The sequence below is a fragment of the Pimephales promelas genome, chromosome 17, assembly GCF_988280905.1.
Source record: "Pimephales promelas chromosome 17, fPimPro1.hap1.1, whole genome shotgun sequence".
Classification (NCBI taxonomy): domain Eukaryota; kingdom Metazoa; phylum Chordata; class Actinopteri; order Cypriniformes; family Leuciscidae; genus Pimephales; species Pimephales promelas.
The window spans coordinates 16,319,494-16,345,794 of record NC_142785.1 but is presented as its reverse complement, the minus strand read 5'-3'; the positions used below and the strand labels follow the sequence as shown (position 1 = coordinate 16,345,794).

At 36.4% G+C, this 26,301-nt stretch overlaps 1 protein-coding gene across 3 annotated transcripts in view; it reads left to right on the top strand.

Annotated features, from left to right (window-relative positions):
* The window catches only part of pcdh15b (protocadherin-related 15b), a 310,069-nt gene that overhangs the window by 80,040 nt on the left and 203,728 nt on the right, over positions 1–26,301 (top strand). For all 3 annotated transcript variants that reach the window (XM_089121979.1, XM_089121980.1, XM_089121981.1), the window contains 6 exons: positions 3,129–3,335; positions 6,777–6,911; positions 18,537–18,686; positions 20,144–20,337; positions 22,919–23,051; positions 24,935–25,014. In XM_089121979.1, coding sequence (XP_088978105.1) covers positions 3,129–3,335; positions 6,777–6,911; positions 18,537–18,686; positions 20,144–20,337; positions 22,919–23,051; positions 24,935–25,014 — 899 coding nt within the window. The remainder of the gene's footprint in view (positions 1–3,128; positions 3,336–6,776; positions 6,912–18,536; positions 18,687–20,143; positions 20,338–22,918; positions 23,052–24,934; positions 25,015–26,301) is intronic.

Sequence of the window (26,301 nt, the reverse complement as noted above, 5' to 3'; positions counted from 1 at the left end):
TCAGTAGCTAAAAATTGTAAATGAATATTTAAAATATATATATATATATATATATATATATATATATATTCAGTTATATATTAATAATATATTAATATATTCAGTGATATTAATATATATATATATATATATATATATATATATATATATATATATATTCAGTATTTTAAGACATACATAACAGGGGTATAAAAGTGTACTGCATACGAGGGATGACTCCCAGAGCCAAGAGAAAAATAATGTCGTGGAGTTGAGCCAAGCATGTTCATGAGTGTAGGAATTGAACGTCAGGCGAAGTGGGAAGAATGGCCTGGACATGGATTTATGTTGATGAAACAGTGTTGAACCTTGTCACTCTTTTCAGGATCCAAAAGCAAGAACAAGACTGCATACAGCAATACCGCTATGCTTCATGAAAGTGAATAGATTCAAGACTAATTGACTACATTAATAATCCTGACAATATTTACTCACTCTCCTGTTATGTCAAACCCATATGCTTTCTGCTGTGGAAAACCAAAGGAGTTCAAACTTCATGTGCCAAGATTTTTAGATTTTACAGTACCTATTGGTCTGTTCATCACATTGAGCTACAGTACAATTTCAGATGTCGTCGAATATACAGTAGTGCACTAGTCATACGAAGTGTTTTCTTGACTCTTGCATGTCTTTTTGGTCCATTTAATGCCCCTTTTGGAGCTTGACCTGGGCACTGGCTGCTTTCAGTGTATAGAAAAGAGAACCATGAACAGTAGCTATATGTTTACAACACATATTTTGTTTAGACCGGAACTAATTAATTCATATTGAAACGAGTCTGTAACAATAACTGATGGTCTTGCTCCACTTCACAGTTGATGAATGGAATGAGTATTCTATATTATATGCTTTTTTAATGTTCCCACACAACCAAACTGAAATGTTAGCTGGGTTGGATATATTCATGAATTGTAGTTGTCATACTTCACAAATTATCACAGACTGCCAGGTACAGTAGTTTTCCCCCTGCAAATCAGTGTAAGATCAACAAAAGTGTAACCCTTAGTTTTTTCCTTAGGGAATTTAAGTTCTAGCACCACACAGATAAAATCAGTCCTATTGTGACAACAGCATGTCAACCTGCCAGTCAAGATCTCAGTTTTAAAGCAAAAGCAACAAGGCTGAGCCCCCTCAAAATCCTATCACATAGTCTGTACGCTACAAGATTCCCAGAATCCTTCGGTTTACACATATCTGTCCGTTGGTTTCTGTAATATATCAGATATACAGCGGCTCCCAAAAATATTCAAACTCTTAAGCCACACATGAATATGGATGAATGTTATTGCATTAGATCAAACTCAATGCTTCAGTAACATTTTTGTCCAGTATGAATCATAATGTCAGTCAACAGTCTGTGAGTGAACCATAAACTGATTCACTGGAGTAGGACTAGCTTTATTGACAGAAAAATATTATCTCTTTCCGTTGCTTTAATTATCTTTTCAATAATGTCTTGCTATAAGCCAGTATACATCACACCAACCAAAATATACCAAACTAAAAATGCCTGTGAGGTTTCGATTCGAGCATAATCTAGCTGATGCAATAAACTTCATATTCTGATATTCTGAGTTGTGATTGTCATTCATATTTACATTTTTTTTATATATTTTAAATTTTTATTCTGTATGTCCTCACAACCCAATAAGCCATTCTGAACTTAAAAAAAAGTTAAAAGTGCAACTCAGTATGTTATTGTTCTATATTAATGTGGGAGTGATGATAAACCCTAACCCTTGTCCCTAACCCACACTCACATATTGCATGTAGTTATGCTTAAATTAGGCAGTCTACACCTACAACTCAACGACTTTTCTATAATTCTTTACAGCCATCTTGGAAAACAGTCACGACAAGTCAAACCACAAACGTCGTGCTGAGTGAGCTGAACTGTATGAAGTAAGGTTTGATTGAAAGGCGTTCGGGGATCGACTTATCGAGACTATTTTCTAAGATGGCTCCTGTCTGTATACACGAAGTGAACTGTCTTTATAAAGTATCTTCTTATTAAACGGTCTGTACACTTACACAGTTCTCAATGCTTCGTTGTGCATGTAGGGACCCTCATTATGTTACTACTGTGTTATTGTGGGGCTATTTTGAGCCTTGTTAGTGGTTTAAACTAGCGATTTCTTTTTACTTAGTAAATCCCCCCAGTACTAGCATTATAAACAGTTTTTAAAGATAAAACTCTTTACATTCGATTATCATGAAAACAAATCTCAGAGAACAATTGACTAGGGACCGATGTTTTATGTAAATTTTGTGCCAGAGTTCTCCTTTAAGAGAATAGGGACAATCCTTTTAGACCATGCGCCGGGCTCACCAACCATTTTTCCCTTCGTTAAACTAGCAAAAGTGGATTTGCGCGCGGCACTTTAGATCATGCGCTTAGATTGTTAAAATAGGGTCCAAAGTGTGTAATTTTAACAGTACAAAACATTTCCTCATATGAAGAGTTCAGATGCAAAAGCCTCTAAGTGCCCTTTGAAATTTTCTCCTAATGATCATTTTTATCAAGCTTGTATATTTAAATTCAGTACTTTCACTTAAATGACAATTTGCAATTTAAGTGAAATTACTGAACTTAAATATACAGGCTTGATAAAAATGATCATTCTAGAAGAAAATTTCAAATGGCACTTAGAGGCTTTTGCATCTGAACTCTTCATATCTACATGGAGATCATAAACCATGCATTTTTGAAAGTTCAAAATCACTGCATGACCTAGTGATCCAGTCAGACATTCAAATTTGATGTTAGTTTTATATAGGTGCTGCTGGTGAAGTAGAAATTTGAGCAATGGATACTACTCTACATTTTCAGATGCCCAGAGCACTTGGGTGCATGTCAGACTCGGAGAGAATTAAGTTTGAGAATGACCTGAATTAATCAGCCATGGTCTTTATTTAATTTAGCGGGGCGAGTCTGTAGATAGTGTTAAGCCCTCGAATGCCGATAGAGGCTTTTCACATGGCAATACTTATATATGCTACATGCAGTAATCCAACAAAGCAGTGGTTTCACACCACAGTATTCCATCCTAAGGTCAGGATCTCTCAACTCATGGCATTCTTTTCTCTAGGCGCAGCAGGATAATGGACACCCTCTCCCAGCGTTTGCCAATCTCCACATTGAGGTGCTTGATGAGAACAATCAGGCGCCGTACTTCCAGGTGGCCACTTATCATGGATTCATCTCAGAATCTGCTCCGCTGGGCACAACTATCTCGAGCAGTGCCAATCTCTCCACCCCCCTCGCCATTATCGCCCTGGATAACGACATCGAGGAGGTGAGGACTCGCTCTTTTTCTGTGCATGTGCTCAGACGGCAATCATTTTCACATGTCCTGAGGGATGTGTGTGTATAGAAATGTTCCTCTGATGTTAACCAAAGCTCCAAAGCTTTAGAAAAGCAAATTAAAATTGAAAACAGCATCACAGATACGGTCTCGGAGGCTCGCACTTAGAGAGTTATTGGGGTGGCGCTTAATGTTCTCTCTTTGCAATTATCTCCGCTTTATAGAAAGGCAAAGTGTTTAGGACATACCGAATTCTGACAAAGAACTGACTTAAAGGGACAGTTCACACAACAATAAAACAATAATTTACTCGCTCTCATGTCATAATAAATCAGCAAAAGATGTTTTGATGAATGTTCATGTTGCTCTTTTCCCTACTTATACTCTCATAAGTCAAGTCATCTTTATTTATATGGCAAGTTATACGATGAATTGCTGAAAAGCAAGCAGCTTTACAGTATTAAACATGAAAACATGAACAGTGTCAGTGTCACTTTTCATTAGAATTACAACTTACAGTTTCTACTGTAAAGCAGCTGTGCAGTGTGTTCATGTTTTTACTCGCATCTGAGAAGAAACTGGAGAAGATTTCCACATCAAAGATGGCGGAGCCTTAAAGCCACACCTACGTTTTACATAATCACCACTGGAAAGTTTCATATAGCAGTTTGTTTTGAACTGCCAAATTGAACTCCAATCAAACTTCGTTTTGGCCTGTTTTTCTTCGAAATGATGTAACTCCAGTTCGTTCTTCGATTTCGCTTGCAGCATATCGTGATCTTTATGGTGTATGGAAAGTAGAAGTCTGGACATTTTGTAAAATAATGTGTTCCATAGAGGAAATAAAGTTTTGGAATGACATGAGGGTGAATAAACAACGACAGAATTTTCATTTATTGGTGAACTATCCCTTTAATCACATAAGTCTTAAAGATGGAAAACACTCTAATGTCAAGCATATGTTTTGTCTCCCATCTAAAGCTGAATCCCAGTGATGTGCCTGTAGGTATTAATGGAATTACTGTGTGATGTGAGAAGTTCTCTCTCTTTCTAATTTTTGCTGTGCTGTCTTTTTGTATTAATCAATTTGCTTAATGCTCTGCATGATTACTGCCCTGCGTCTTGTTTATTGATTTTGATTTAAATTCTTGGGCTGACTGGCAATTAATCTAATATATCTCATTAATAATTTGGTCAACTTGGATGACTGCATTCATCTGAAAAATCTAGAGCATAAAGAGGAATTGCAAACAACATCAGTGGTAAATTTGAAGTGTGTGATTTGTGTGCCACTAAATGTAAATGCTAATATTATATATGAAGAGTTCAGATGCAAAAGCCTCTAGGTGCCATTTGAAATTTTCTTCTTTAATGATGATTTTTATCAAACTTGTATATTTAAGTTCAGTGATTTCACTTAAATGGAAATGATAATTACCTATTAATTGTTATTTAAGTGAAATTACTGAACTTAAATATACAAGTTTGATAAAAATCATCAGTAAAGAAGAAAATTTCAAATGGCATTTAGAGGCTTTTGCATCTGAACTCTTCATATATATATATATATATATATATATATATATATATATATATATATATATATATATATATATATATAAACAAACTGAGCAATGTCTGAACGCAGTATTACGCATTTCAGAGGAATTCTGCACGTTCCGATGGGATAGGAGAACATATTTAAATATATTATTGGTTTTATTTTTCACTGTTAAAAATACTTTGACAATGTTTCTAGGAAACTCCTTTACTTACTGTTTTATCCACCCATAGTGTGCAATATATATATATATATATATATATATATATATATATATATATTCAGTAAATCTCTTTCTGAGCTACTGAGTAACATTTGGATTAAATATGGGATGACACAAAAACAAATGTTATCATTTTGTTTTCAAACTTTGTATGCACAGTTAGAACCACACATTGTCTAGATGCAAAATATTTGATGCAATAACACAATTATACAAACGTATGTACATTTTGGTATTAAAATGGTCAGAAATATTATACTTGCTCATAGCTAAGTGATTGTCATGAGAGTATGTACATACACAGATAAGAGGCTACACAGTCACCACAAGAATTGGGTGAAGCAGGGGTCAGCACCTCTGCATGGACAACATTGTTATTTTCAAAGCATTCCACCATTGAATTCCTGTACTTACGCTTGAACAGGCCTACTATAGTGTCAGAAGCTAACTTTGTGTGCCAGCTACCATGAGTGACAAATATGTTCTTCAACGAGTCCATCAACACTCCCAAAGATTCACAGTACTGCAACTCATCCTGGGTCGACATTTCATTCAGTAACATTACACAGTTTTGATTTATTAACGTTGATTAATGTTAATGATCACATGACTTTACTTATGTACCTGCTTAGATATGCTATCGCTTATTCACAAGTCTTTTGATCTGGAGATTATCTGCACTATTTCTTTGCAAAACATTATAAAAAATGTAAATAAAACATTAATTTCAGTACTTCATGTTATAAATCGAATCCCTTGGTGTAATTTACCATTCACAACAATAATCAGACTAATTTGATGCCCTTCATCTCATAATTATATTCTGCCACTTTAGCCTGGTTTTCACAGACGGGGTCACATATATTTGCACTATATTTTTCAATGAAACCTCACTCGCAAAAATGTTTGTCATGCACTTTTTCAGAGGTCTGCAACAGTATCTGCACTCCGATCACATAATGCACAGTGTGCCATGAAAAATGTATGTACCGCAAGGGCATAATGGCTGATTTAATGGTCTACATAGATTGTAATACTGCAGGAATTCTAGGGTCCGGCAGGAATTTGAGCAGGTATAAACGGCAATCTGCTCTTTTAGATAATGGTTGGGTGGGAGTGAGAGCACCATGTGAAATATCAGCATTCATACAGATGGAAAATTCTTAATGTGATTTCAATTACTCTTTAGACTAAATTGTTCAAAGTATCTTTGTTAATAAAACATAGTAACAAAATATTGTTAGATCATGCTTTTCCTCAGTGCGAAAATACAACGCTATTTTAACCAATTTTGTTAGCATGAAAGTGCTTTTTCAGCTGCTCCCTGAGTCTTGAAATGTTGTTGCTCGTGTATAAACTCTTTAGATATGTATGCTTCTTAATTTACTTTGATATAACAGATATCAGTGCCTTTAACTTCTCAAGTCTGTGCTTCTGGCTCTTTCACTTTCTTTCAGAAGGTTGAGTTGTTTATCTCTCTTGGGACGTGTTTTCTTGAGTACTCCTTACATGTGTTTCTCTAATGGACTAAGTCTATGAGTATTTTCCCATTCATATCAATTTGTGTAGTCATATTCCCAGCCTGCTCTGTCTTCTGAATTCTCTGCCTTCTGACACTGGTGTTTACTGTGATTTATTTCCACTGCAGACAAAAGATCCTATGGTGCGCATCTCTCTGGACAACTACAACAGCATCTTTGCAATGACGCCCAGTGGGATGGCACGCTACCTGACACTACTGAGGCCCGTGGACCATGAAGAACAGCCGAGTTATGCCTTCACGGTAAGGGCTCCGTGCCACCTTTCCTTGACAAGCCTGCTTATCCCAGTCTCTGTCACTGGGGCTTGCAGCTTTCATGTCAAGGACTTTGTCTAAAGTCGCTTCTCCACACACTTCTCGATTTTTCTCTCTGGGGTTATTTTTAAAACTGCATATTGCACTAAAGGAATTCTGATCGACTGCAATCCGTGTATTGTATAGATTCTTAATGCGGTGGAAATACTGTATTATATTAATATATATAATCAATAAAATCTCATCCTATTGATTCGGAACCAAAAGTCTAAACCTAACCTATCTGGATCTATTATTCAATACAAAAAGTTTTTTGTTTTTGTCAAACTTTTTGTCTTTTTGTGTGTGTTTGAGGTCTACTAGACATATATATATATATATGAAGCTTTTTTGTCTGAAAAACGTGCTCTGATTGGTCAGCTGGACCAGTTTGTTGTGATTGGTCAACTGCTTGAGCAAATGCCATGCCACTTAGCATAACCGTGAGTTTCATCACACTACTGATGCAACTCAACCATGCCTCGCCTCAAGGCTACAATCGAGCCGTTTCAGGGAGTTCAGAAACAGTGTGCACTGATATAGAGAATAACTTTCTTTGGAGTAACTTTGTGCAGGAATTTTTCATGCTCAAGCTGCAAAAATTACATTACACAGCAAAAAATAAAATATAAAAAGATGAAACTGTAAAACATGTGAAATGTATGTGTGAAACCATCAATGAAAAAGCATTGAATCACACATTAAATGCCTATCATTATGAGTGTACCTAATCATTATTTCAATCATTATGTAATATAATTTAAATTTAATAATTTATTTTTCAAAATACAAACTTAAAGGAGTACTTTCACTTTTCAAAAAAAAACGTTTGCTGATAATTTACTCACCCCCATGTCATCCATGTCTTTCTTTCTTCTGTCGAAAAGAAATTAAGGATGGATGAAAACATTCCATTTCCAACATTCCTGGATGAAAACATTCCAGCATTTTTCTCCATATAATACACTTTACTGGTAACCAAATGGTTCAAGGTCCAAAAGACACTTTCAGTACAAACTGCACACTGTTCAAAGGGCTTTAAACGATTCCAGACGATGAATAAGGGTCTTATCAAGCGAAACGATTGCTCATTAAAAAAAAAAAAAAGTTTAAGTTTTATAAGCTCAAATGCTCGCTTTGCTCTCTTCTGTGATGCACGTTCGTGACTCCTCAAACTCGTTCACCAAAAAGAACGTATCTTTTTTTCTGAGTCAATTCGTTTGTTTCGTTCGTTGAATGAACCAAATGACTCGGAAAAAGATTTGTTCATTTTGATGAACGAGTTGGAACAGGAGAGTCACAACCGTGCATTACAGAACAGAGCAAGCCGAGCATTTGAGCTTATAAAACTCTTTAAACTTTGTTATTTATTTATTAAATGAGCGATCGTTCTGCTTGATAAGACCCTTATTCATTTACTGGAATCGTTTAAAGCCCTTTGAACAGTTTGCAGTTTGTACTGAAAGTGTCTTTTGGACCCTGAACCGTTTGGTTCCCACTGAAGTGCATTAGCTACATGGAGAAAAATGCTGAAATGTTTTCATCAAAAACCTTAATTTCTTTTCGAGTGAATGACATTGACATCTTGGATGACATGGGGGTGAGTAAATTATCATCAAAAGTTTTTTTTTTTCCAAAAGTGAACTACTCCTTTAAGAGTTAAAAATGCAGTAGCCTACAGAAGATTTGGCCCATAATATTGGTGACATAATATTGTAAATTACTCACAGGGGAACGTTGTTTTTGTAATTACATGAAATGTGCTTCAGCTCAGGACTTGTGCACAGGTGAATAAGATGGTCTGAGGCATACTGGTATACCTGTGATTTTATCAGAGCAATTTTCATTAATAATGGCAAAATGCACACCCTCCAAAATGAAAGGACAAAACTAAAAAAAAAAAATAATGATTACCAGTTATCTTTCAGTAGATAACTGTCTTCTAATGTTTTTATTCAATGAAAACATCCCCAATTATAAACCATTATTATAGTCTTATAGTCTTATAGTCTACCATTGTAAATCGACAAGGAGACAGTTTTGAAATCTGATATTCGATAGTCTTGCACAATAATTAATCTCTGTTGTTAAGGAGACAGTAGAGAAAGAAATCTCTGATGACCGAGACACTCCTCAGTCCTTAATTAAAACGTCTTTATTAAACAAATGACATGTCCTAAACGGACAAATTTTAAAAGCCCACACGTAGCGGCATGGAGCCTTCTTCATGGCATGGTGAAGCAGGTAGAAAAGTCTCTGTTGTTGTTGTTTTTGTTGCTTTTAACCACAGATTAAATTTTTCAAATTTTGTAATGCAATTTTTAAATAGTGTTGCTGTTTTTTAGGAAGTTACACTCCAGCAATACTAAATATCACAATGCCGCATCAGCTCACATGGAGAATGCAGGTGCTAATTCTCTCTGGGTCCTGCTATTCAATTCATAACAACACCATATTTCACTTTCAAATTGTATTGTGAATATATGCAAATCTCAGTTTGATAACATGGAGATTGCTGTTTTCCTTTAAAAAGAAAAAATGTATTGGTGGTGAATGGGTTTGTTTAACACCACTAAGCATCCATAGTTATTTTAGTCTCTGATATATATTACAATGACACAGTGGAGTGCGGTGTATTATGACCCTGCTGGCTTGTTAATGTGAGAGATCAATGGTATTTTTAGAACCAGGGAAATGATGGTAGTATGGGTCATACTATTATGAAAGGATACACAACTGCATCTTCCTGGTTAATGGAAACACATTTTCTGCGATTGCGCATGTTGGCACACTTACTTGTCAATACTCGGTTAACATTTTTGGCAGCATTTTTATGAAGCCAGAATAAATAATGTGTTTTTATTTGTTGTCAAGCATCTGCATTCTATGTGATGTATGCAATTACACAAAATTGCATGTAGTGTCATTCAGTAGCTGAGTTTGGTGGAGTTTAGTGAAGAAGTTTGTTTTATTCTACGTTAACAACAAGATTAAAGCAATGAAGCACTAAACACTACTCCATACAAAAATGTTTGGGCACCCAAACCAGATGCAATAAAAGAAAAAGAAGAAAAAAAAAGAGAATATACCTGCATTTATTTAAATGTCAGGACATTACCGTAATGGAGGGATTACTGAAATGTCCTGGAAATGTAAATGAACACAGCTGTATTCTTGGAATTGTTTGGCACTGACTAAACCTGAAAAAAAGCAGCCATTACTCCAGTCTTCAGTGTCACATGATCCTGATTTAGCTGTTTTACCTCTTCCCATGAAAGTAGTAGTTGCTAACCTTACTTCTCAGTGGCATATAAAGATGAAATTTCAACTTTAGTAATGGTGCCTTTCAATGACGAAGATAGCATACACTTACAATGGAGATACAAGTCCTTGAATTTGTTGTTGAGCAGAGGGGTCGACATGAAGGACTCCACCAAAGTGGCACCCTGGAGATAACTGAGATGTCTGAGCTTTCCAGTTTGACATGCCAAACTTTGCACGTGTGACAAGCACAGCTCTTGAAGCACCTCGCTGAGATGATGCTATGACTATGATTGATTCCCTTTTCACTGTTATGTTGGCAAGCAATTTTCAATTGCATTATTTATACAGTTTTACAGTAATGAGGGATGTGCACCACGCATAATTTCATTAATGTTTAATGGACATTTTGTAACTAACTAGTCAATTATTCAAAAAAAAAAAAAAAAAAAAAACAGTGTGTGAAGTTACTGGTCATTCAGAACTTCTAACCCAGTTTGACATGGGTTAGTAGTGTTGTTCATTACCACAGCAACCACTGAACTCGCTTCAATGTATGACCCATGGACCGTTGGTTAAACATCTGATTTATAAGGCACACTAAATAGGAAATTCTTATATATATATATTAGGGCTGTGTGCGATTAATCGCGTCCAAAATAAAAGTTTTCCCGGGTTTCTCACGTTTTTTAGCCCTATCTCCCGGACGGCTCCCGGTTTGTTATTTTTCCTGGGAAACTAGTCTAACTGCTTGACACACTTTCATACATGGTGTGTTCACTTCACATCGACAGAAAAAGGGGTGTTCGAGGCGCACATTCAGAAGGGAGCGCGCAGCTCTTAAAGGGGCCACACCTTATTTCCACTCTACACAAGTTCCCCCCTCAGCCTATATTATAAGTGCAGCTGCTAATGTTGTTGTTGTTTTTTTTTTGTTTTTTTTGTTTTTTTTGTTTTTTTACAAGTAGTTTACCAGATAGATTATTATGTAGGTGTAGGATAAGCCTACCCATATAGATTTGTATTTAAAATTGATTTTATGTGGCTTAATGTTTCACATGCAACAGGTGAGCCAGTGCACAATTATATTTTTTATGTATTTTATTTTAATTTATTTAGTTAAACTACATAAATGCCAGTATTCTGTGACGTATCCCAACTGTTACAATAAAACATCAATTGGGCAATATAACATGCTTTTTTATTCCGTATATAAGCAATATTTAGCTTTTTATGTTAAATTTATACCGTGAGAAATATGCATTCTCAGGAAAATAGGCGCTTATTAGTTAATCGTTAATCGAGCGATATGGTTGATCAACTAATGATTAATGAATTAAATGATAATTTGCATCCCTACTCATGAGTATTTGTTCTAAATCTGTGCAGATTCGTTTTACAAGAACTTCCCCCAGCAAAGTAGGCTAAGTAAACATACAGTAATAAGTAACCAGCCAAAGGCTAGTGATTTGACAGTTGATGTTGGGTGTTAATTTCAACTTCCTCTGCCTTTGTGGCCAACTTAATTCCCCTTTGTCTACTAGCCCCTTTGATACCCAGCAAGTTATAGAGAGACTGAGCTGCGAAACCTCTGCACCCCGTCTCAATGGGGTCGCACCTTGCATTCTAGATGTTAAATCTTCTCTCTTGTAACAGCTCAATGTACTCTTCCTCTCATTGGCCTCCTCAAAACAGTCCTCCCTGGGGACTAGAGGATGGAGGATAATCTGCTTGGAGGCTTCTTAGATCAACACCAGATCTGGCCTTAGTGATGTAATGGCAACAGCCTCTGGAAATTTCAGTTCCTCAATTCAACTTTCTTTTAGCAAGCAGGCCACATGAGGTGATTCTGCCAGCTGGTGTTACCTTCTTCCCAGCCCTGACAATAGGGAAAAGTACAATAAGTACAAAGTTAATAGCCCCTTATTAACAAAATTCCTCAACTAAAAGTTAACCAACATAAATCAGCATGCCAAGGTAGTGTTGTTCATTACCACAGCAACCACTGAACTCGCTTCAATGTACGGCCCACGGACCTTTGGCTAAACATCTGATTTATAAGGCACACTAAATAGGAAATTCTTCAGGATTTTCAAAGTCATCATTAGATGTATTCAACATGAGTTCTGGATGTGTGTGTGTAATGTTTGTGACATCAAATACCATCATGGAAGAGGAAATCGTGTTAACTGTAACAAAAGAGCGCTTGCGATCAATTAAAAGCTGGATTTTCAAAAGTATGTGAAGTATGGTAAGTTCACAGCATAGACATTCAAGAGTTTTACACGTATGTCTGTTATTGTAGAGACATCGAGTTCAGAGTTTCACGTCCCTAAACATGACGCTGAACAAAACAAATTGTGATTGCTTGCAAATTGTGATTGCTTGGTTATTGGCCAATGAAAGCTGCTATGGAGTCTAGACCTTCTGCCATTATTCTGAAGGTCTGGCTATGCAAGCGTAGGACATACCTACACTTAACTCGTCATACTTGTTGATGTTACAACTCATAAATGAACTAGTTTAAGCCTAAAGGTTAATTCTCCCTTTGCAAAATGATGCTTCTTTGTTATTTCCCCCCATGTTTTCTTTTTCACATTTTACAGGAGATTCATATTCTTTCTTAGATTGATGCAGTGAAGAGGAGGCTGGAAATTGCGAGGGAGAGAGGAGTGGGTTTAGATAATTACATTCCTCATGCCAGATGCAAACATCTACCTCAAGACTGCCACAACTCTGACATGTCAAGTGCACAGGCACTACATGAAATATCACTGAAATATTTGTCCTGTGCAATCACGTCTGTCTGACTGACAGACTTGCAGGAAACAACATTGAGGGGAGAGCCTTATGCTCCTTTTTAGCCAAACCCTAATGGCCAGGGGCCTGTTGCAACTGCTGTCATTAAACATAGCCTAATTGTGAAGTAAAGGGGCACTAAGTTTCAACTTACGCACTAATAAATATTTGTGTTGCGGGTTATTAAACTTGAAACGTAACTCTGCACATAAACTTACGGAACCCTCCAATCGTAACTTGGACTAAAGCAGTATTGATCAAATTGCATCAATAAGCTCATGTTTCCCTTAGTTTTGCACAGCGGTCAACACATGCATGCAAGAAAGATTCATCCTTGTCCAGTGACTGTTATTTCTCTCCAAATCTTATGAGCGATTAAAAAAAAAGGTCTTTGTACTATACTATAGACCCCTTTTCAGGTGACGTTTTTTGTGGGCGGAGCTTGGGTGGAGGCAGAACGATCCCTCTGGCCGCTTCACTAACGCTAGTTGGCAAGTATTGTTAGCTTGTTTTTTTAACAATGACTGGAGAAAATCTGATTTTATCTTAATGTGTAAGGTCACTCAGTGTCCAGGACCGCGATTGTTATTTCCAAAAGTTATCTTTAACGGACGGAACCAGATTGGCCGACCCGTAGCCGTCTACACACTCACTCAATGCATGGACGATCTGACAGGATTAATGTTGCGTTACCTCGGGTGAGTGGCCTGACTTCTACTCCTAGCTTATAGAGAAAATGAGAAAGAAAAGAAAAACTGAGGGCATATAAATCTTTAGATGCCTATATGGTCCTGGACAAGACTTGTGTGTATGATCAGTTCTGCCGAGCCAGCGCCGAGACGACGACAATGTAAAGAGTGACATTACAGTGCGATTTTAATGATGTGAATATTTTATAGAAATAAAAATTCCAGATACAGCATATTCATTTTTCATCAATTCTTGCACCAGACAACACAACAAGATGACCTTTAATATTAGTAACAATAATTTAAGCTCCTTATTATGTAGCCGAATCTGTGCTGGTTTGTATTGGTCGCCTCCAGTTTTCACTTTGTTTTGCCTCCAGCTAGCGCCGTGACGTAACTGTGACGTCGGCGCAAAAGGGGTCTATTATTCAGTATTTTATTGCTGTTCTGTCTCCTCTGCTTCTTTTTCAGCTGTGAAACAACTGCATTATGAACAAACTAATTAGTGAAAAAAGTAGTATTATAGTGTTTATTGCTTTACATACGTATAATGAATGTATGCAGGTAAAGTGATATGTACTATATATACAACTTTTAATATATTGCTGGATGGTAATTTAGTTTACATTTATTTTGACGATATTACAATTAAAGGGGGTGGGGGGGGGTTGATTGCGATTTCACTTTTTTGATTTTAAATAGTGCGTAATGTTGCTGTTGGTGCCTGAACATTATCTGCAAAGTTGCAGCGCTGAAAGTTTAGTGTGAGCAGAAATATCGTCTTTTAAAAATCAGCAAGTATATTGCCTACAAAAACGACTCAATTGGGACTACAGCTGGGTTTTAGACGTCACTAACCCACACATTTGCATCAACCCTTCCCTCCGGAAAATGCAAAAAAGGGCATGCGCATATTTCTGCGGCTCGTCGAGCGTGTTATGTTCATCCAGCTGTCAGGTCTACTGTGCTCAGGCTTCCCACGGACGCTGTACTTCGTCAACAATGGATACAATTTATGTTTGATTATGATCCTGAAAATGACGATCGTAATTTAGCTTTCTGTGCTGCGCATTTTAAGGAAGACAGCTTACAGAATCTCCACGAATTCAACACCGGATTCAACAAGAAACTGTTACTAAAACATGAAGCAGTTCCGACTTTAAAACCAGAGGCAGCAGTTGTTGGGCCACAACCTGTAAGTAGGCTAAGACTTCATCATTTTAAATGTATTTGCATGTATAATTCCAGACGTAGCCTTGTGTTTTTTTTTTTTTTTCAAATGCCATAGCTGGCTTTATAGCCACTGGGCTATTAGTTATGCTATTTTGTGTCTACGACAAACGCGTACAAACATTATGGACCTGAATTTTGTATAAGTACTAATGCTTAAAACGTATTTTTCATGTATATATGCTTTATGACGTTATTTTCGATATGATCAAGAACGTAAACTAATGCCATCGCTGTTTGTGTTTAACATTAGTAGCCAGTCAGTTGCTATTGTTGCCAGTCAGATGCTATTTTGTTAAATAAACGTGTATAAAGTAAAAAAAAAAAAATGTAGCAAATTATCATTCAGAAACGTTTAGTAAGAGCCGTGTGTGGTGAGGTTCTGCTTGACTCTCTTCATCGCGGCTTTCTCGGTCTGATTCTGCCTCAAACTGATACTGCAGTTCGACACCATTATTTACATCTGGACCGGAGCGCAGACACGTTTTGCCCATAAAAGTAATGGGCGTTAACCTTCCGGACAACGTGAGCGACAGTTTAGCCAATCACCACACACCAGCCCAAACTAACCAATCTGAGCCCCTTGCCTGTTTCTGAGGGAATGGTTTTATTGAATCAGGAAGTCAACCGGTCGTTCAGGGTCAGAGGAGAGCGTGGCTTACAATAAAGGTGAAGTTTATGAAAAATGAGACTTTTTAAAAAGAAAAACCATGCATATATGTTATATTGCACCCCATAAACACAATCATGCAAAGAAAAAAACAGTCAACCCCCCCTTTAAGAAGTTGAGACTTGAGATGTACAGTGTGAAAAGCAATGTATCCGGTGGGTTTATCAACATGTTTTCTCTGTTGAAAAGACCTTCGTGCCTGATTCTATACGAAATGAGAAGAGTAAATTGTGGAGAGGTCACAGACTGAATGCTGATTCTCAGTCAGACGTGCGTTAAGGTTGGCTCGTGGGACGTGTGCCACGGGACTTAACATGCACTGCACTCCACCTCATTCAGAAACTGAAACCGGCTGGTCTCGTCTAAGGAAACAGAAGAGGCCGGGTCCCGCTGGTGATGTTACTGTGCTGTGTTAGGCTTGCGTCTCACATACAAATGGCTGCTTAGAGATGTCATTATGTGTTTTGCGACAAGATGAACTTTGTTTGCCGAAGCTGTGGAATATCAAGTATCTCATTTGTCCTCTCTTCGAAGCATTGTTTTCACTCTTTTAAATGAGTCTGTTGGGCCATGTTGATCTATCCATGATGCGGTAAATTTGTAGGAAAGTGTTCCCTGAAATAACACAAAGTATTGCAGTTGCAGCTTGTTTTTTTTTTTAGGTCATTCATCCATGAATCATTGTGTTTCAAAGCAAACTCAAACAATGTCGACAACATTATCAGTAAGGACCAAGGGGGTAATCCATCGACTGGAAGTTGAAACCTCACGGGAGCTGACATCTTGTAGCAGAACTTCACTTGTGTTTGCATTCCCATTGACTCCCATTCATTTTGGCGTCATTTTGACAGCGAATAACTTTACATCTGAGGCATTTGAAGACCCCATTTGTCCTTTATTTATTTCTAAAGAAACACGACATGTACAGTATAAATAGCGCCATTACCTTGTAGCTTATGTTATGGCCCCGTAGAAGCAGTTTTAGTGAAAGTAGGCTAACGATTGCGTCATACCCACGCGACTCTCTGTCGCACAGTAGCGATTACCGTATGGACATGAGAAGAAGCTTGCACGCAATCGGGGAAACGTGGAGGCAAAATGACAAAATAATTAATCAGAATACCTAGCAAAATTGTCTCCTTCTCCTAGCTCATGGCCAGCTCCTATTCACACTCTCCGCCTCTGCAAGTTTCAGAAGGGAATGATTCAGATTTCTCATGCCACTGCCACTAGAAGACAGATGGGTCACTCACGTCCCACTACGTAGTCAAGCTCTGTTTGAGTCTGCGCGTCAGGGACGGAAGTACTAAAAAATCGCCAAAAACGGGCTTCAATCGTCTCAATGGAGTTCCAATGAGATCGCTCTGTCCATTTCTTTTACTGTCTATGGTAAGGACTGTCATAAAAAAGAAAGAAAAAAACAAAACAAAGCAATGTTGTTATAATTTGTAAAAAAAAAAAAAAAAAAAAAAAAAAACACAAAACTAGCTGCCAAAAAAAATGCTAAGTTGTTAGCTTGCTGTGATGGAAGTTCTTAGTGGCTTGTTCTGGAGTATGGTTTGTGTTGTAAGCATGTTGAAAAGATGCTGTTTTCTGCACTGCAAAAGCCATCCACTTAGCATGCTCTTCCAAAAGAAGGGGATGAGGGCTCAAGCTCGAATTGATACTGTAAAACCAGCACCTTTGTGACTGTTCGGATCACTGTGTATACGAGTGCTGAGTGTGCTGTAAGCAGTAGACCTAACACAATACAGACTGGGCCATCTGACCGATCAGAGCAGAGTGGGCTCTCAGAGAGGAGGGGTTTAGAAAAAAAAAATCCTTTATAGAACCGTTTCAGACAATGTGAGAAAAGAAGTGATGTTGCAATGTATATTATGAGAAAATGTTTATTTTTATTTTGGATGCATGTAAATTAAAGTTAGGAACCTTTAAGTTAGCATTTAAAATCATAATGCTATACAATGCTGCACTGTCCAGTTTGCCACTATAACATATTCACTGTGTACTGTAAATACACATAGGATTACCTTTTCTATGAGAAATGATGATTCTTAGTCCACACAGACAGAGTGTACTGTATGTTACAGTGTTACCAGTGTCACCGACTTCTTTATTTGTGAAAAAAATAGTGTTACAGCATCTAAAAAATCAAGTTCAAATGATTTCTTAAAGGTTTTGGTTAATATTATTTAAATTGCAAAATGTAAAGTGAAATAATTATGCATAATTAAATTAAATTATTATTGATCTGTGTTATATTACTTTCATGTTATCACTGCGAAGCTGCTTTGATACAATCTGTATTGTAAAAAAGCGCTATTGAAATAAATGTGACTTGACATGTTATTTACTATCTTTAAATAAAATAGCGTGATATCATATGTATCTGTCGATACATATCGACATCGGCTGTCAAAAAAAATAAAAACTAAATATCGACCACAAATTATCAACGTTTTTTTATTTTTTATTATTGTGTTGTATTTTATTCATAATATTTGACTTGACTACAAGCTTTTTTATTCCATGTGGAGGTTGACAAAAACACCAACCTCACAGCACAGTCTACAACCTCTCTGTGATATCCCATTAGTCTATTTGACAGCAGAGGCAGTTGGGAGTACCGCCAATGGGCTGTTCTCTCCACGCAAGAGCATTCATTTGAATAATTTGGCTAGGCCTATGCTATCACAATAAGCAAAAGTAAAATGTGAAAATGTAATGTGACAGTAGTATCTGTTTGCTGATGTATAATTAGCAGCAATTTTTAAATTAAAAAAAATAAATAAATTCCTTTCTAAAATGGTTGATTTTCAGTGATTCATCTGTGCATAATGTGCAATTATGAAATTAGGAAGCAAATGTGGTTCTTATCAATGCCTTTCTCTGCCTCATGGTTTTATTACTTACCTGTGTGTGTAGATCACTGCCTCTGATGGAGTTCAGGAGAGCTCTCCAGTCACTGTTAATATCACTGTGATTGATGCCAATGACAACACACCCACCTTCCCCAACGTCTCCTACAGTGTGAATGTTTACACAGACATGCAGCCTGGGGACACAGTATTACAGGTATTCAATAAGTTATGCTTTTACTGTATTAAAATCAGTTTCTTTATTAGCATTTCATTATTAAGCATTCTTAGCTTGAACCCTGATAGAAACTCACCTGACTGTAGCTTTCTAGTAATCCTGAAGACATTGTTCTGGTGTGTTTGATTAGGGATGGAAGACAATGGCCCTCCAGGACCGAAGATGCCCAAAATATTATTTTTAATAATATTAATATTAATATTTTACAAAATTGTTCTTCTACATTGATCTTGAATTAGTGATGTGTATATACCGTGTGTTTCATGGAAAACAAGACAAAATGAGCTTTTTTGAACTTTTCAACCTTAATCCACTCATTTGAATTAATAGCTGTAGTTCCCACATTTATGAGGGGCTTATTCCTAGAATAATTGCTCAGATCTCGGTTTAATCTTTGTTTTAACCGGAATTTTCTTTTGAAATGTGTGCATAGCGGATCTCTTTGCTATCAGGACACGAGCACGAAAATTAAAAAGTGCAAGTTATATCATCTGAAAGGTTAACTGCTCCAGTGAATGCCTGTTGTTGTCACTTTATAAAGGTTCTGAAATAAATCCTTATCTCTCTGTCTGAAGAATCAGTGAGTCGAAAACATCAATGCTATAATAATAATAATATATATATATATATATATATATATATATATATATATATATATTATTATTATTATTAGTTAAAGTACCATCTAAGTATTTACGTTTGTTAATCATTTATTCCTGTATAAATTAAAGATGGTACATTTATGACCCTGAGACATAAATATTAAATACATACTTAAATACAATTTATATATTATAAAATATTCGTTTTTGCCTCGCACCTTGCATTGTCATTGCACCTATTTGATTTTTTTTTATGCATCTAATCATATTTTTGCAATGCATTTTTTTCTTCCAAATTGCTAAGAATCTGCATAAATCTGTTAATTGTGAAAATAATTCAGTATGAACATGGTTAAAATATGGCTAGCTATAAAGCAAGCAATATTCAGTATCCACATTCTACTTAAATACAAGTTATATCATTCTTTTTTCCTTTTTAATTTATATTTTTTGCATTATGGGAATTAGAATTTAGATGCAAAACATCCTTAATTGTCATAAGATTATTTTAATGAATATGTATGTATGTATTTATTTATTTATGTATGAATAAATTGATGAATTAATGAATGAATGAACAAATTAACGAATCACCAAGTAGTAAACCATTATTCTTTGCCATTATTCACAAACCGCCAACAAGCCAGTGTTGCCAGGTGCTGAATTATTAAATCTGAACATTTTATTGAATCTGACAGACATGACCCGGTTCTGGACGGTCCAGGTTTCATAATTTAAAAGCTTAGACAGTGATGGACATGAATAAGCACCTTTGCAGGTTCTTTCTAGAGTAACTGCACCAATTTACTGTATTTATTTATTTATTTTTTAAAGCTGACAGCAGTGGATGCTGATGAGGGTCCCAATGGGCTGGTGAGCTACAAAATTTTGGCGGGGGATCAGGGACACTTCACCATCAATGACTGCACAGGAGTGATCACCGTGCCACCCGGTGTCAACCTGACCGTGGGCCGCTCTTACGCCCTCACTGTTAGGGCCTCCGACAACGGCCCTGTGTCCCAGAGAAGGTAAATCAACTGAAAACCCAATGAGGGTTGAAAAAGAGTGTCCCTCTCACTCTCTAACAGAAGACCTCAACCTCACATGCCCAGTTTTAGATCAATACAAAGCAACATGGTGACAAATTTTGCTTCGGAAATATCTCTGAGAACACTCTGCCGATATTGGCCCCTGCTCTTGTCCATCTGACACTTGGAAGAGCGGAAATTAAGGGCTTTTCACTCTAATTGCCGCTACCTCCTCTCTTGTCCAATTCATACCAGCCGCTTGTCCTCTGTAATTCTTGCTGACCGTTGGATCGATATAGCGGAATGAAGCAGAAAGAGAACGAGTGCAAGCGAAGTTCAGGAAATGCATTGTTTCACTTTGCTGTTCGGGAACTAGTTTAAAAGCCTCTAATATACACAACAAATCAAGATCCTAAACTTGAAGTTCTTCTCCACAGAGTTATGCTTGCTTAGAACTGTGTTCCCACTTAATGAGGTACACTTTATCAAGGCCTAAAATGAAGATTTATGTATTTGAATTGACAACACTTTATTTTGATGGTACCTTTTGAACATTCTGTTGACTATAAGTAGCTTTGCAACTACATGTCAACTTACTCTCATTATAGTATTAGTAAACTCTGCTTAATATCTGCTAGCACTTTATTTTGATGGTCTTCCAACAGATAATTCTACTGACTATAAGTAACTTTGCAACTACATGTCAACTTTTTATAACCATAACCCAGTCTACTAATACTCTACTAACACTTCAAGGCTAATTATAGTCACAGAATGTGTTAAAGGAACCATCAAAATTAAGTGAAACCAAATGACGAAGTGAAATTAAATGAAAGCATTTAAAGGGATACTCCACTTTTTTTTGGAAATAGGCTTATTTTACCACTCCACCAGAGTTAAACAGTTGAGTCTTACCGTTTTCAAATCCATTCAGCCGATTTTCAGATATTTAGAAGAATATCAGTAACCAGACAGTTTTTGGTCTCATTGACTTCCATAGTAGGAAAAAAAATATACTATGGAAGTCAATGAGACCAGAAACTGTCTAGTTACTGATATTCTTCTAAATATTAAAAAAAAATCGGCTGAATACATTCGAAAACGGTAAAACCCAACTGTTTAACTCTGGGGGAGTGGAAAAATGAGCCTATTTCCAAAAAAAAGTGGAGTATCCCTTTAATAATCCTAATTTTAACATTTACTAATAGATTATTATAATTTAAAAGTTGTATCTGTTAATATTATTTTAATGGACCTGAGCTAACATAAACTAACAATGAACAGTTGTTAACAAATACCCATTTATGTACAGTATGACTGACAAATGTACATCACATTACTTTTTTATGTAAAAACTTATGTAAAAACTGTGTAATCCTAACAGATGGACAAGTCAAAAACATGAAACTTATTATTTAAATTTAGACTTGAGTTTTGAGAGGTTTGTGGTTAAAGGCAGCAGGTATGCTATTATGTGTTGGACAGATGGCGTTTGAGCTTGTGAGAACCACAGAGTTATTTCCATCTCTTATCTTCCCATTTTAAAATTTTATGAGATCCCTGGCATCAAATCCACCATATTGGAAAGTTTCCAAACAGAATTATCCCCAATCCAATTTGCTTCAACCACAGCTCCACACATGTTTGCTGAGTGCCTTGATACAATGTGTCATAAAATAGTGACAATACATGGTTGGGTTTTCACTAAACATCCAGAAAACAGCCTAAGCAATTGGACTGCTATTGTTCGCTAGACTTAAAAGTGTTCAGATCTGGCAGGAAGCTTGGTGATTTATTTTGTCAAAAGACAGAAAATCCATATCAGAGCACATACAAGAAATGCATTTGCTCAATCAAAAGCGTCTGATATTTGAATCGTCTTCCAGTTCGTAAAACTGAAACCAAGAGAAAACAATGTTTACCATAATGTACTTACAATGGAATTCAAGGGAGAATGGTTTTTCAAAAACATTTCTGTGATGCATTCATAAAGATTAGATAGAAACATTGTACACAAATACATAGACCAGATTGTAAAGTAAACCTCACTCCCCTGACCTCAAGAGGTGCACAGGCAATTGACACTGCGGTCTTCGGCATCCTTGTTAGTGCTCCTGCCTCACATGTCAGAAACACCAGTTCAAATCCCACTCGGAACAATGCTAGAACTGGAGGGGTAACATTGGTGCCGTGACCCGGATGGAAGTGAGGTTTCGGGGAGTGACCGTAACGGAGGCCTAAAGTGGCTCATTAGTAACTGCTATTTTTTTTATACTATTTATTTATACTTTCATCCCTTGTAGGGAAATGTGTTGCCTTATAGTTGGGCCAAAGGCAGCATAATTATAGTGTCTGTGGTGCCTTACAGTGGTGCCTATTTCATTAGATCACTATATTTTGGAACAAAGCCATGGTATTTCCAGGGAGTTATATGCCAAACCTCCATTCCTGATTGTTTTGTGGCTGGTCTGGCATAGTTTGTAACTGGAAGGGAACCATAATCATGTCAGACCTTTAAATGAGTCAATTAATATGTTTGTGTAATAAAGGAATATAAACTCTATTCCTTTTGATTCTTCAGAAGTTCCATCACTACAGTGTATATCGAAGTGCTGCCCCCCAACAACCAGAGCCCTCCCCGTTTCCCTCAGCTCATATACAGCCTGGAGATCAATGAGGCCATGAGGACTGGAGCCACACTGCTCAACATACAGGTGACTTCCCCATAGGGATCGTTCACCCATAAAATGAAAATACTGCCATCATTTACTTACCAATTGTTGTACCAAACCTGTATGAGTTTCTTTCTTTTGCTGAACACAAAATAAGATATTTTAAATAATGTTGGCAACGAAACAGTTAATGGTGCCCATTGACCTCCATTGTATTTTTTTATTTTTGTATTTATTTATTTTTTTTCATAATGTCTCATTTTGTGTGCAACAGAACATGTTTGGAACAACTTGAGTGTGAGTAAATGACAACGTAATTTTCATTTATGGGTCATTTTAAAGATATCTCTTTAAGCTTCACTCATTAGGATGTTGTTTAAACAAAAATGTGTTAAAATAAAAATTAAAGATAAAAATATTATCTCAGATTTACACGATCTGTCAAAAGGTTGTAATATTTTTAGATGTTTTTGTCTTTTCTGCTCACCAAGGCTACATTAAATGGATCACATATACAACCACAACAGTAATATTGTGAAATATTATTACAATTTAAACTGTTTTATATTTGAATATAGATAATGTAAATATAGAAAAGCTGAATTTTCAGCATATTTTTTTAAAAAATTATTCTCTACGTTTCACGTACAGGTATGAAATTTGGTACATACATGTAATGACTCAATACCTACTAAAAAGTCTCTTGGAGCATAGCCCTAAACACAACAGGGAGTCAGCTATTTTGAACTTCCTCCCAGATTTTGTGCATTTTTCGTAATTTCGTGATGTTGTACTTTAACAAACTCGTCCTACAGTTTTGATCTGATCCTCTTCAAATGTGGTGAGTGTAATCTTAAGGCCTTTGCGACGTTAAATTGCGAAGATCTTGAGTTTTCATCGAAGGGTGTGCCCTTGGCGGCCTGACAAATGTACACCCAATTTCAGCCTTTTGGTGATTTGTGTATGAATATGTCATATAGTTCAATATTGCTTGCAGCTCCGATGTTGTTAGGCAACCACAGACAGCCTGCAGTAACTCAGGCATACAGTGTCCGATCTGCCCCAAACTTCACATGTTTGATAAGATTCCTGTCCTGAAGACATGACCATGCTCATATTTGGTTATAGCAATAACCACCTTGCAGTGTGCAACTACAAATACTGTACTTTGACATAGTCCCCTAAATTTATTATCATTACATACTGCCCACCGTGCTCTGTCTTCCTAAAACCGCCGGGTGGCGGCAACACGGGTGCGAGGGTCCTTTTCATCACTGCTTGTTATTATTGGTGCTCAATTATTAGCAATGTTTCTTCTGATTATCAATGTTGATTTGTTTGTTTTTTGTTTTTTTTTTTCAGATTGTTTTTGTGATACATTTTTAGTTTATGATTCTTTGACAAATAGAAAGTTCAAAATAACAGCATATATCTCAAATATAAATCATTCGTATCATAAATGTCTTTACTGACACATATTTTGTCCTTGCAGAAAATATATTTTTTATATGTATTTATTGAAAAAAAAAACTTTTATATTTATAATAAATGTTTCTTGAGCTGCAGATCAGCATATTATTTATTTTTAAGGATCAAGTGTCACTGATTGATTTTTCATCAAATAAGTGCAGCCTTTGTGAGCGTACTTATAAAGCATGAAAAAAAATCTGAATTATTTAACTTTTTACCATTTATATAAATATATCCACGTACATTTTCACCCAAACCTTTGTTGAAAAAAAAAATCTATATATCTGACAGCAAAACAAACTAAATACTGTGTTTAGCATCTAACTGTGTGCCATAGCCCAAATACAGTACATGTTTTATATTTTGCTGTCAGAGGTTTCGTGATGACGAAGTATGGAGGTTGAGTCTTTCTGAGCGTAATTGAATTAACACAAAGCACTTTATGTCATTTGCAGGCAACCGACCGTGAAAGAGATCCTATTACATATACCATCCTGAGAGGAGATCCAAACAACGTCTTTGAAGTCTCCCAAACGTAAGCTGGCGTTAAAGGCTGGAAAAAGGCTGCTCTGCCAAAATCTATCCTTTCTGGCTTCGAATGAGCAAAAAAATGATGTCTTAATTGTGATACAGGCACTGTCTTTATTTTGCTTTGCACTCACAAAGAAAAATACAGAGAAACAAACGCGTATTCTCTTTATAATATTTGTGTCTTGGTTAGCCACGTCCTAGTATGTATTGGATTCAGATTACATTCTGACACAAACATGATGCATAATTAATAAAAACCGATGCAAATATTAAATCCTCCATTTCAAATAGCAGCTTAAGACATTTCAGCTTTTGCTTGCAGTGAAGGACCGATAGTCCTTAAATGTTTTTAGAATAAATCCTCAGATGCATTTTATTTGATTTAGCACTCAGTAAAACGACTAAACAACATTAGGTGAGGATAGTGGCTGATATCTCACACTCCCTTTCTTTAGTAATGCATTTAGTAAAGCATGTTATAGTCCGTAGTGTGGAGGGTACCAAAGGGTATTTCAATCATAGCCCGGAGCAAACTTTCTGATCCTGTTCTCCAGTTATTTAAGCAAGATACTGTTTCACAACCATACACTTCTAATAAACTGTTACTGTTCTTTCAATACGCAGCAGTCTAAGAACAGAACTAACGTGGCTTTATTTCTCGAACTACCTGTGCTTATCTCTCACGGTTACATCCCCTTCCCTTCCCTCATGCCTCTGCTCCCCGCTGAGTTTACGATAGAGCTGTCTGTTAGAGAGGTTTGTGTAACTGTGGAGCCTAGAAAAGTCTGGCTGGAGGGTGAATATGATAATATAAAGTATATGTTTAAAAAGCACATTCATGTGGTTGGAAGTGTGGGGTTATCCTTTCAGAAAGTAAGCGAAATGGAAATTTAAAAGTGGAATTATTCAGGAAAGTTCAAAACGACTGTGATAGATTGTCAAGCGGAAGGGATTCAAGAGTTTTAAATGGATTTTAAATATTCTCAATTTAGAATAGGCTCTACTTTATTTTGGAAACCAGATTATGTCTGACAACTTGTGCATAAAGCACGATAGATTAGATCTTCAAGCTTTGTGTCTTTGGGGTTAAGGATGTTGTTTCATTGGGGCCGTCTTTATAACTTAAAAGGGTCATAGCACACGTATAGAAAGTAAAATAATAATAATAATTCACTTCTAATTTTATAATTGTTTTTGGCACCTTTTTTATTGTAATTTTATCACTTACCCTTTAATTAATGAGATTTTGTGTAATTTAAGAAACAACGCTTTTTTCGGCAATCCATGTTTT